Source organism: Aythya ferina (assembly GCF_964211825.1).
Source record: "Aythya ferina genome assembly, chromosome: 8".
Taxonomy (NCBI): Eukaryota; Metazoa; Chordata; class Aves; order Anseriformes; family Anatidae; genus Aythya; species Aythya ferina.
In genome coordinates this window covers 32208606-32221107 of record NC_140304.1, presented here as the reverse complement: position 1 = coordinate 32221107, position 12502 = coordinate 32208606, and the positions used below count along the sequence as shown (strand labels likewise).

The following is a 12502-nucleotide window of genomic DNA, read 5'->3' as shown; positions in this document are numbered from 1 at the left end:
TTCTCTATAGCTCTATTCCCTTTCCTTCTTTCCTTCTTTCCTTCTTTCTCTCTTTCTCTCTGCAGCTTTCTTTCTGTCGGGTTTCTCTAAAGCACAACCTGCTTTACCAGCATGGAGCAAGGATAATTCATACGGCCGAGGCTGTCTGAGCTGATACTGCTGCCAAAAGAAATGCCTTTGGAAAGGGAGCCAAGTAATCAGGTAAAATGCTTACTGCCTGCTGATGCCAAGCAGTGTCTTTTGCTATACTCCAAATATTTATGTCTCTGCAAAAGGCATAAACATTTCAACAGCGGTCTCTTTAGCACTTATTGCCAGCACTTAATGTGAAGTTGCTGTGTTCCATGGTCCCAAACCTCCCTAAAGATGACTAATTCCTGCTGGGCGAACTCCTGACCTGCCCAGCCAGAGGCACGTAGCCCCAGCGTAGCCCCACGGCAGGAGAAATGAGCTCCAAGAAGCATCCTCATCACCTTATTTCTCTTTTCCCTTTATTTTTCCTCTTTTATCTACTCCCACAGTGCTTAATGTGGGAATTTGAGATTGAAAAGGTGCCTGTTTCTGTCCTGTTCAGAAGTACCAGAAGTCGGGGAGCAGTTTGAGCCCCGAAGCTGGGGGGGCAGCATCAGACCCTCCTCTACCTCATCATACACTGTTCTGTACCTCAGCCTTAGACCCAGTTAATGTTAAAAGCTCAGTCCAGCTGGCGTGTTAGAGCTCAGTGCTTCCTCTATTATTTATTAATAATATACACATTTAGCCTCTTTTGTTCATCTTGAAATGCTGAATTACTCACTTCTATACGCTAGCAAACTACCTGTCCCATAAGAATTTCCCCAGTTAGCGTGAGTTATTGAGGAATTGAATTAATCAACATTATGGCAGCCAGAAGATAAAATTCCCACGCCCGTGTTGCTGCCTTTACTGTCTGCAAAAAGCCTTCCTCTTGCATTTTCAGAGCTTAGTGGATGGCACGTACATGGCAGGTTACCTCTAAGTAGTACGCTCTCCAAAAAGTTTGCTCTTTTCTTAATGTTCATGAATATTTCAGGAACTTGTGCTAAGAGGTTTCAGCGCATTCCAGGACAATGATTTCAGGTTTCTCTTTTGCCTGAGGAGGAAACGTGGTCTTCTGTGACACATTCTGCATGGTTTGCATTATTCCTCTAGACAGGGCTTATTACAGTTACAAAATCAGATGGCCTGAAAATATACTACCTTTTTATGTAGGCTGACTGAGTATATGTTCTTACAACTTTTCCTGTGATTTTCCATTCTTGTCAGTCCCTGACATGAGACGGGCATCGTATGTGGCTGTCTCTAGAAATTCATTCATTCTCCAAAGCCATGAGCAGCGCTGGAGTTAAGGAGCTGCATTTACTTTTCTCACCCTTTTGTCTCGTTATCTACGAGTGCTTGAATGGGTAAATACACTTTGATAAAAAGTTGCGATGAAATACACAGGATAACCAAATGAGTCTTTTCCAGCTGAAATGCCTGTGATTCTGTTACAAAATAACTATAGTGATTTGCATCAGCATGTACTGTAGCATTTGGTAAACGTCAGCTCCATCACAGTACAAATTAGATCTACATGTAAATGTTGGAATTTGTCATTTTGTTAGTGATGTGCTTCCTTTGCTTAGAGTGATTCATTTGAATGTAACTTAAGACCTCTTAAAAATAATAGCGTTTAACAGATATATTTGCTCCCTGCCAGGGATGTGTTCCCAGAAAAGTGAACGAGCATTTAAATAAAGCAGGAAATCCATGTCAGAGTTTAAGATTTGTGCTTACACTAATTGGTTTTACTTTAAAGCCGTGCCTGACAGCAAACTGTGGAAATCATTCTAATTAAAACAACAACAGCAACAACAAAAAACCAACTGCGGAATGTGAGAGCAGTCGATATTCAGAGGTATCTGGGTCATTCCTTCTTGCAGTTGGGGCAGAGAACTCAAGGAATGCCGACAGACAAGCTCCAGCAAGTCCACCCCTTGTAATGTAACAGGATCCTGCCTTCCAGCTGAGCGAGGTGGGTTTGCACAGAAACACCGAGCTGTTAACCGGGGCAGCGGGGATGCAGACCTTTCTCCAAGTTGCATTTGGGAGCAGAAGGGCAGAGGAGATAGCTGGGCTGGCTGGGAACTCAAACTGCTGTGTATGGAAGTGAATTACTGCGTTAAGACTAGAGAAGGCCCTTTTTTTTCTTTTCTTTTCTTTTCTTTTCTTTTCTTTTCTTTTCTTTTCTTTTCTTTTCTTTTCTTTTCTTTTCTTTTCTTTTCTTTTCTTTTCTTTTCTTTTCTTTTCTTTTCTTTTCTTTTCTTTTCTTTTCTTTTCTTTTCTTTTTTCTTCTCTTCTCTTCTTTTTTTCTCTTCTCTTCTCTTCTCTTCTCTTCTCTTCTCTTCTCTTCTCTTCTCTTCTCTTCTCTTCTCTTCTCTTCTCTTCTCTTCTCTTCTCTTGTTTATTTATTTTAGAGTCTGAGTAAAACGAGGCTTACAAGATTCAGCAACACAAATTCCTTTGGCTCTTTTGCTTATATGCACATTAACTATTCTTGTTAGTTAGCGGAGTTGAATGACGCTGAAAAAGTCACAGAGACAGCAATGTGCTACTCCCGTTACAAGGCACTTCCCTGCCCTGGGACACAGAGCTCTAACTCATAATTACAGGTGGATTAATTGGTGACAGCTGGGGCAGGTATTACTGAGCTGCACGCTGCGCTCTGCTGCCGTGCATCACCTCCTAGCAGGAGAGGGATCTGCCAGGGGTTTTGGGGCAGCTCCATTTGCAGCCCTGTGTAGTGATGTAAGGTGACATCCGTGGCAGTTCACAGGAACGTGCTGGGTCGTGGACTGGGACAGCTGGGGAGCAGCAGGTTGCTTGGCTGGGATGTGTCCACAGGGACGGAAAGCTCCGAGGAGCACAGCTAGCAGCAGCATTGCTCTGGGCACCCCACCTCTCATCATCTGCTCTTGGAATCGGAGCCTACACTTGGCTCAGATGGAAAATAAGATTAAAAAGAAAACCATTTTCTTTCTAAATATTTCCCCATATACTGCACACACTTGTATTTTAAAGGATAAAAAAACCCTGTCTTACTCACTCTAATTCAGTCCCTAGTCTGGAGCAGCTTGCCTTGATTACATTGTACTAAATTACTCATCTTGGATATATGATTCTCTTTATTTTCTCTGCCAAGAGCAAAAATATGAGATTATTTGGCAAGAGGAATGTGTATCTGAAATGTCAAATTACAGCTCATAACTATTACGGGATAGTTTTGGCGTTAGCCCTTTGTGGTTGTTCCAAAACAGATGTCTCTTTCTAGGAGATCTTTAAAACTAATACATACTTCATGTTTGCTTTTAGCTGGTATTTCGAGAATGTCTCACAAGGACACTAGCTGGGTGCATATGTTGGTTTGGTCTAACTTTAAATTTCTCATTTCTCAAGACTTCCAAGTCTTCAACTTGCATTAACTGATAATTCTGTGTACAGAGAACGCAAACGTTGAGAATTGGGATTCTTTCTTTCTTTCTTTCTTTCTTTCTTTCTTTCTTTCTTTCTTTCTTTCTTTCTTTCTTTCTTTCTTTCTTTCTTTCTTTCTTTCTTTCTTTCTTTCTTTTTCAACAACAACCGATATAGCCAAACTACCTAACTGTATCTTATTTAACTGAGAAATAAAATGACACAACTAGTTCATATTTGTCAGCTTTTTCATCTACAGTAATGTTGCCACTGGAATATGATTAAATCTCCCTTGCTTTTGCCTTGTGAATTAACTAGTATCAGCTTTTACTAAAACTCAATTAAGGTCTGTTCCTTGGTGCTGTAGCTCTGAAGCAGGTACCACAGCCGCACGTGTTCAGCATGTGCACATTTGTTCACTTCTCGTGGGACTATGAAAAATGGCTGTGGTCTACATTTAGTTGTATCTGCTAATTTGGTCCTCAGAGCTGAACTTGGAAAGGATTGGATTTGTGGGAAAACAAAGGCTTAAGAGAAAAATGGTAAGAGGCTGTCAAAAAAACTCTGAAATTTATTCTTTTTATTCTGAACACAGGAGGGATGGAAGCATGAAGGTTTTAGTATAAACAACTGTGCAGCTCAGCTTGTAGAAGGAATTTGCTAATGGTAAGCTTATTGTGCTGTGATAGCAAGCTGGACTTCGTTTTGTGATATTAAAGTGTCTGTATCTCATAGAAAAATAACTTTGCTTGCTGCTGAGGAGGACACAAACCTGGGAGAAGGCCGCCTTGCACGCTTGCATGCACCAGCTTCGGCTGGTGATGCACGGCCCTCTGCAAAGTCTGCCCACACGAAATCGCTCTTGTCCAAAATGTCAGTGATGCCATTTTGACTGGTACCACAAATTCGGACCACTTTCAGCCCCCAGCTGTGGGTTAGCAGCACCTTCCACCTGGCTCCTGTGGCTTTGGAACCGTGGCTTTCTTGAAATGTTTTTGGAGAGGTGGGAGGCGGTGACGCGGGGCTGGGCGAGGGTGCTTTGCATGAGGGAAAGCTCCGGGGCCGCTGGCTGATTGCTTAATGAATCAAGCTGAAGGATTCAAGTAGAGCTGTACGTACTGCCAGATGATCATTATGTCATGGAAGGGGCTTGGAAGGAAGAACTTGGAAGTTTGGTGACAGACTGATGATGGATCTGCCTTAGACTTGTTCAGATATCCTGCTGCAGAAGCTTCGCTTCCTGCTGATTGGATTAATGGTCAAAAGAGAGAGCTTGGCAGACTCCAAAAAATGCTGAAAATTCAGGCTTTCCACAGATTCGCTTTTGATGGCTTGAGCCTTTTAACCACATGGCAATTGTAAAGACTATAAACAAGATTGAATAATCCGGTTTAAGCAATCTTTAATAAAATATAAATTATTTTAATGCACTATTATTGGCCCCTCCTTCAGGATATCACAAGTCTGCACTTTCAGGCTGACAAGCTCAAATGTGCTCTGTCAAATTACGAGCTCTGTTTTGGCTTACACACGGCCTGGAGGCCCCAGTGCCCCCGCTGAAGCCCCGTTCTGGGGCATTTCGGGCACCGCACCACGCGAGGGAGGCTTTGCCATCCGCCCAGAGCACAGCAGAGAAAAGCCACCAGGAGTTACCTGGGCAGTTCTCTCACCTGCCCCACGCTCAGTGGATAATAGATGCTTTGCTCAGCCACCTGCCAGGCACATGGGACGTGGTGGGGAGCACAGGATGGAGAGGGGCTGGGGGGATGCTGGGGACCCCCAGTGCTGCTGTGGGGCTCAGCACCCACAGGATGGGCAGAGCAGGCAATGGGAGCGTCCTGCACGGGTCTTTTGTCCTCACTGTCTGAGGTCCTGTGGGCTTTAGGGTTGTATTCATGGTGGCTGGGTAGTTCCCCTGCCAATTTTGTGCTCCTTTCTGTCCTGCTGTGTTGTCATCAGAGAGATGGTGCCAGGAGGCCGGGCCGCGGCAGGGATGGAGCTCTGGGTTGGGCGGGTAAAGGGCTGAGGAGCAGCGTGGGATCTCAGATCAGCAGGCTGGGGGCACTCCAGTAAAAGCTGCCATAATAATAAACAAATACATGATAATAATAATATTAATAATAACAATAACAATAACAATAACAATAACAATAACAATAACAATAACAATAACAATAATAATAATAATAATAATAAAGCACCTCACTTTGTGGATCGAGGGCTACAAACAGTGGCAAGGTTCTACTTAAGCCAAGCTGGCTGAAGAGAAATTGATTCAGGAGCTGAACACACTCACGTCTGCCTGGTTTTTAAGATGAAACACTGCTTATTTGTCAATTTTCTTCCTAATCCTAGCTGCAACGGGCAGTTACAAGCCATGGGACTCCATCTACTCACCCATCTGAATCCTCTCCCTGCCTTCCTTTCTTTTTTGATAGACACCACACCAAGTTTGACATTTGAGTATCATTACACCCCACAGAAAAGGATTTTCTCACAGAGATAAATTTTTCCTCTCCATCTGTGCACTGGAAATGACACAAAACGCCCTTTTCCTGTTCTCTGAGAAAATTTTCCCTGCTACCAGCACTTGTAAAAGACGAGGAAGGTGAAGTCACCAACACGAGCAGCGAGCAGTGAGAAGTGAGCAGTGCTTGCGAGGCTTTTCCTCGGCTTTCCCCTGTAGCAGCAAACTGCCCACTATTTATTTTTAGCAGTAACTCGGTGCTGTGTGTGAACTGTTCCCAAAAACCCAGGCAGCTGCAGTGCTGGTGCCCAGCAGGGCCCATGCCCCCAGGGAGGTGCTGGGGAGCCCAGGGGCAGCCGGCACGCAGGGCAGCCTCACATGGGGCAGCCGAGTGTTTCTGGCTGTGGATGGCCATAATTTACCCAGATTTTTGTCTGCTGCTACTCTGTAAAATACCTATGGAGTCAGCCCAGCGCTGGGCTGGCGGGCTGCTGCTGATGTTCAAAAAACTTGCTCTTGTAAAGCGAAAACGAAGCAGCTCAATACAAAGCTTCCATGCAGCAAGATAGGTCCGAATAATTTCGGGGTGGGTTGGCTTTTTAGCTTTCTAAAGACAGAAATTATCACTATGGTCATGCCATTTGGCCTCCACGTTCTGGTCACTGATGCTTCTCTGTCCAGCCTGCACGTTGCATTTGCAGCGCGTGTCCTCCTACCATTGTGTTTGAAAAATGCCTCTAATTTCTAGCACTTTTGCCTGACAATTTCCATTAGCTATCCAACTGAAATGAGACAATGGGTGAAAAAGAAAATGCTGAAACTTTCAGCGAGTTTGATCTCTTTGAAAACTGAGCATCCAAAGATGGTTTTCTTAAAACTTTTGCAGTCACTTTTAGCACGGATACGTAGCACCAAAATAAGGAGCCTGTGACAATCCCATTAAGCACTTACCTGCAGCTTTAAACCCCTAAATCCTTTGAAAGCCTGGGCTCTAGGCCCAGTGCTGCAAGGAGCTCTCTGTGGAAAGGCTCCTTCCCTGCCCCGAGCTGACTGTCAGACAGGTCTTTTGCAGCTCAGGCTTTCAAAATAGCCTGGGGCAGTAAGGAAAAAGTAATTTAATAACCAGCAGGTAGGAGGTGATTGATTCTGGAGACCTTAGGGAGGTGGAATTGTTATTTGTAAACAGCTGGAAAGGAAAAGCGATGGCTCGGGGTGTGCTTTCTGCTCCACCTTGGGCCAGTTTCTTCTCTGAGAGTTTTGTGGGGTCACTTTTTGGCGAAAGAGAGGCCCCAGTTCGCTGTGGTATTTGCTCTGCCCCCTTTGGGCTTGTGTCTAAAGTCACACGTGATTAAAGTGCCCAAATTTTGTGGCTTTAGAGATGTAGGAATGTGGTACACATAGAAAGTGTCTTATAATGCCAAGTGTTTTTTCCAGTGTTACTGTTATTTTATTTTTTATTTTTTTTTCTTTTCACTAAAGATGCTTTTATCATGGCAGGGTCTTAGCTCTACCTCTTACATTTTTGTACAAAGTACTTGGTAATTGTCTCGGCAAAAATCCACTGACGGGCTTTGATTTTGCAAGCACGTCGTGGGAATGATCCTGTTGGGTTCACAACGGGTACAAAGGACGTGGCCATCAGGAGCTATTTTTAAAAATGAAGTCATAACTGTAATGTAAAAGAATAATAATAATAAAAAAATGACCAAAAGCGTTTGCTGTCACTGCTGCCTGCATTTCGTAGCACACAAAGCTGTCCTTACACTGCAACAGGGATGTCTGCATCCCCAGCAAAGGTGGCACTGGAGCCTGCTGGTTTGGGTGTGCAGCTACCACCTATACTGTGATGCTGGCACTTACACAGTTTTACCATCTTTGATTACTGTAGATTTTTTGCATGTTTCTTCTCTTTGTTCTTGTTATCAACCACTTGCTTTAGATTATTATTTGTTTGCACCCCTAAATGGCTGACCCACCCTTCATTTTGCTGCTTCCTTTGCACAAGTTTGTCACCGTTTGTCACCGGCTGTCTCCCTCCCGGGCACACTCCCCAGGAGCGTTTCCAGCTGCCCCCACCCAACACCAGCCTTGGCTGGTGGGATTCACTGCAGCCCCCAAGGACACGCAGCAGAGCCGCGCTCCCATGCTGAGCTGCAGGGCACGAGCCCATGGGCAGTGCTTGGGGTCAGTGGGGTAAGGAGCTGGTGAGGGGAGAGCCTGGCTGCTGGCCCCATCCTCATCCCCTTCCCTAGTCTCATCCCCATCCGCATCCCCATCCCCATCCCATTCCATATCCCCATCCCATCTCATATCCCCACCCCATCCCCATCCCATCCCATATCCCCATCCAATCTCCATCCTGTATCCCATCCCCATCCCATTCCATATCCCATATCCCCATCCCATCTCCCCATCCCACCCCGTATCCCCATCCCCATCCCATCCCATATCCCCACCTCCATCCCATCCCCATCCCATATCTGCATCCCATCCCATATCCTCATCCCCGTCCTGTATCCCATCCCCATCCCCATCCCATCCCATATCCCCATCCCCATCCCACCCCATATCCCATCCCGTATCCCAATCCCCACATCCCCATAACATATCCCCCCCCATATCCCCACCCCATATCCTATAACCCCACCCCATATCCCCATCCCATCCCATATCCCCATCCCCATCCCACTCCATATCCCACCCCATTCCATATCCCGTATCCCCATCCCATATCCCATCCCATATCCCTATCCCATCCCCATCCCATCCCATATCCCCATCCCATATCCCATCCCCATCCCATATCCCACCCCATATCCCCATCCCCACCCCATATCCCCAACCCATATCCCCACCCCATACCCCATATCCTCATCCCATATCCCTTCCCATATCCCAATCCCCACATCCCCATCCCATCCAATATCCCATCCCATACCCCACCCCATATCTCCATCCTGTATCCCCATCCTGTATCCTCATCCCATACCCCATACCCCATATCCCACCCCATACCCCATACCCCATATCCCATCCCCATCCCATATCCCCATCCCTATCCCCGTCCCATATCCCACCCCATACCCCACATCCCCACCCTATACGCCATACCCCATATCCCATCCCCACCCCATATCCCACCCCATATCCCATCCCATATCCCATCCCCATCCCATATCCCATCCCATATCCCATCCCATTCCATATCCCGTATCCCCATCCCATCTCCCACCCCATATCTCTATCCCCATCCCATATTCCCATCCCATATCCTATAACCTCACCCCATATCCCCATCCCACCCCATATCCCCACCCCATCCCATATCCCATATCCCCACCCCATATCCCCACCCCATATCCCATATCCCCATCCCATATCCCATCCCCATATCCCCCCCATATCCCCTTGCCATATCCCTATATCCCCATCCCATATCCTATAACATCACCTCATATCCCCATCCCATATCCCTATCCCATATCTGCATCCCCATCCCACCCCATATCCCATCTCATTCCATATCCCATATCCCCATCCCATATCCCATCCCATATCCCTATCCCATCCCCATCCCATCCCATATCCCCATCCCATATCCCCACCCCATATCCCCATGCAATATCCCCATATTCCCATCCCATCCCTATCCTCATCCCATCCCCATCCCATATCCCATCCCCATCCCATATCCCCATCCCATCCCCATCCCATCCCCATCCCATATCCCACCCCATATCCCATCCCATATCCCATCCCATTCCATATCCCGTATCCCCATCCCATCTCCCACCCCATATCTCTATCCCCACCCCATACCCCATCCCCATCCCATACCCCCTCCCCACCCCATACCCCATACCCCCCCCTCCCCGCCCCGCCCCTCCGTGCGTTTCCTCCTCCCCCCCCAGCAGCCGCCCCCCGCGGCGGCCCCGCCCCTCCCACCCCATCCCGGCGCGGGCGCGGCGCGGGGCCGGGGCCGTGCGGCGGCGGCGGCGGCTGCCGGGGCTGGGGGCTTAGGGTTGGGTTGGGGGGGGGTGGGGGGGGGTTGCGGGCTACTCCGTGCCCGGCACCCCACGACCCCGCGACCATGGCCGGGGCCATCATCGAGAACATGAGCACCAAGAAGCTCTGCATCGTCGGCGGCGTGCTGCTGGTCTTCCAGGTCATCGCCTTCCTCGTGGGGGGGCTCATCGGTGAGTCCGGACCCTCCCAACCCCACCCCAAACCCCTCGGTGCTCTCGGTCCCTTTGTGCTCGCTGCTCCCCCCCCCCCTCCCTCGCCGCCCAGCCCGGCCAGGAGGGGCAGAGAAAAGTTTTTTTTGTGTGTTTTTTTTGTTTTTTTGGCACGGGAGGCGCTCAGCATGGCGACCGGGCCGCGGGGAGCTCGGCTGCTTTTTGGGAGCCCCCCCCCCCCGGAGCCTTCCCCCTGCTCCCCCTCCTCGCTTTGCAGCCGCAGGAGGAGGAGGAAGAGGAGGAACAACCCCCCCCCCTCCACCACCACCACCTCCGTTTGCACGGAGGACGAAGCCCCCTCCCTGCCCCCAGACGGAAAAAAATGAGATTAATCAGTGCAATAAATTAATAAAAGCCGGGGAAGGGGGGGGGGGGCCATGCCGCTTGGGGCGCTCCCATTGTCTGGGCTGCGCCGGGGCCGCCCCCCCCCCCCGTTTCCACCCCCTTCCCTTCCCCTCCACCCCTTTCCCCTCCGCTTTTGTCCGGCTTCGCCCCGGGGGCGCTGCTCGGGGCCCCGGGGGCTGGGGCTGGGGTTGGGGGGGGGCAAAAATCGGGGCCGTGCAGCCGGAAGCTGCCCCGGGGGTCCCGCGCCCCCCGCCGGGCTCCCCTGCCCTGCCCCGGGGGGTGCTGAGCCCGGGGGTCCCGGGTGCTGGCCCCATGGCCCCCCCCTGCCCCTTATCCAGGCGGTGGGGCCGCCTCGCACCCAAAATCCCCCAAACTTGAGTTGCCCTCCTTCCCCTGCCTCTCCTCCCCGCCTCCATCCCCAAGGCGTCTGCGGCCGGCTTTGGGCTAAAACCCAGCGTTTTCTGGTCTTGCGGGCCTGACCCCGTGCTGAATACCAGCGGGACTGGCTTTTTTTTTTTTTTTCTTTTTTTTTCATTCCCTTCCTTTCCGAAGGAGCTGGTTCGGGCGCACGTTGCCGAGCTCCGTGCTGATTCACTAGATAAATTCCTTGGCCTGTGCAGAGGAGCCATGCTCAGTGCTCCTTCATCTTAGGGCACTGCTAGAAAAACCCCTTAAAGTTCATAAAACGCTAGCGGCACGTACAAAAGGAGCACGCTGATTAGCAAGCCCCGTTGCTGTTTTCGTGTGGGGGCAGGCGTGATAAGCCTGGTGTTTGTGGGGTCCGAGCAGCCCTCTTGTTCATTTCTCTGTCCCTACAAACCCCAGCGCTGCCTCCTGTTAGTTTGTTCTCCCACCGGGTGCCTTTCCTGCTCTGAGAGCCTCGGGGCCGCACAACCCAAACCCAGGGCGGCTCCACGTGGCTTGGGTAAGGGCATCTTCCCCCCGGCAGCCAGCCCCAGGGGGCTGTTAGGGGCAGGCTTCCTTTAATTGCTGCAAAACCCCACTGCGAGGCTTCCAAAATGCTCTTCCCCTCCTGCCCTAGGGGCTCGCGTGGCTCCTACCACGGTGACTCTTGTCCCTGAACCACTGGAAGCCTTCCTGCGAGCTGCTGGGCTCCCTGGTGCAATTTTTGGGGAGCAATCATGGCCTGTGCCTCGCTCCCCGGGTCCCCAGCCCTGGGTGCTGCAGGCTGGTGGCCGGCACCGTGTCCCCGGGGCCACCGCAGGGTGCCCGGCCCCAGCCCCTGCCCTGTGCCCCTTCCCAAGAGGAGCCCACCAAGAGCCGTGTCGGTGGTAAATGTCCCCCTGCAGCGTCCCCGCGGGCACTGCTGGTGCTCCTGGTGGAGCACGCGGTGGGATGCGAGCCGAGGGGTCACTGAAATAGTCCTGGGCTGGTTTGATCCAGCGCACCGCACGGGCACCGAGAATCTGGTTATTTTAGTTTATCCAGGTCTAGACGAACCAAAATATGTACACAACCGGGACGCAGCTACAAAGCGAAGCCAGCCGCTCCTTTAGCAGCCGGTTAGGTCATGTTTCAAAACAATGACTAAGTGCTCTATTTTAACAGATTATTTTGCCAGTTGGAAATACACAAATGCAGCACGTTGGTACCTGATAGGGCAGCAAGGCTTCGTTCGCCTGAAATCGTGTTTTCTGCCAGGGGTGGCTCTCAATCTAGTTCCTGAACAGCGACCTGTGTTAATGCCTGAGCTTTAATCAGGCTTGCAGACTTCCACCAGCTCTCTCGTTCAGATATAAGACTTTTATCAGCACTCCCTGGGATTTTTGCTTGAAGTGCCTGTTGGCAGCACGTGGGATGTACGCGTACAGGAGTCATCGCCTGGGGGTGAAGCTCCTGTGGCAGCCCAAAGGAGCTCGGCAAAGCTAAGGAGCGAGAAACCCCTTGCAGGGTCGTGTCTCTGAGCTGCTGCCCTGCTGCTGGGGGAGCTGTGGGCTCCAGGTAGCTGCACCTCTGTCCCAGA

The 12502-nt window shown here is 50.0% G+C and overlaps 1 protein-coding gene across 1 annotated transcript in view; it reads left to right on the top strand.

Annotated features, from left to right (window-relative positions):
* The first annotated feature begins 9977 nt into the window (after positions 1 to 9977).
* The window catches only part of WLS (Wnt ligand secretion mediator), a 29564-nt gene continuing 27039 nt past the window's right edge, over positions 9978 to 12502 (top strand). Inside the window, exon 1 of the mRNA XM_084527799.1 lies at positions 9978 to 10134. Within this exon, the coding sequence (XP_084383925.1) occupies positions 10029 to 10134 (106 nt within the window). The 5' untranslated portion in view covers positions 9978 to 10028. The remainder of the gene's footprint in view (positions 10135 to 12502) is intronic.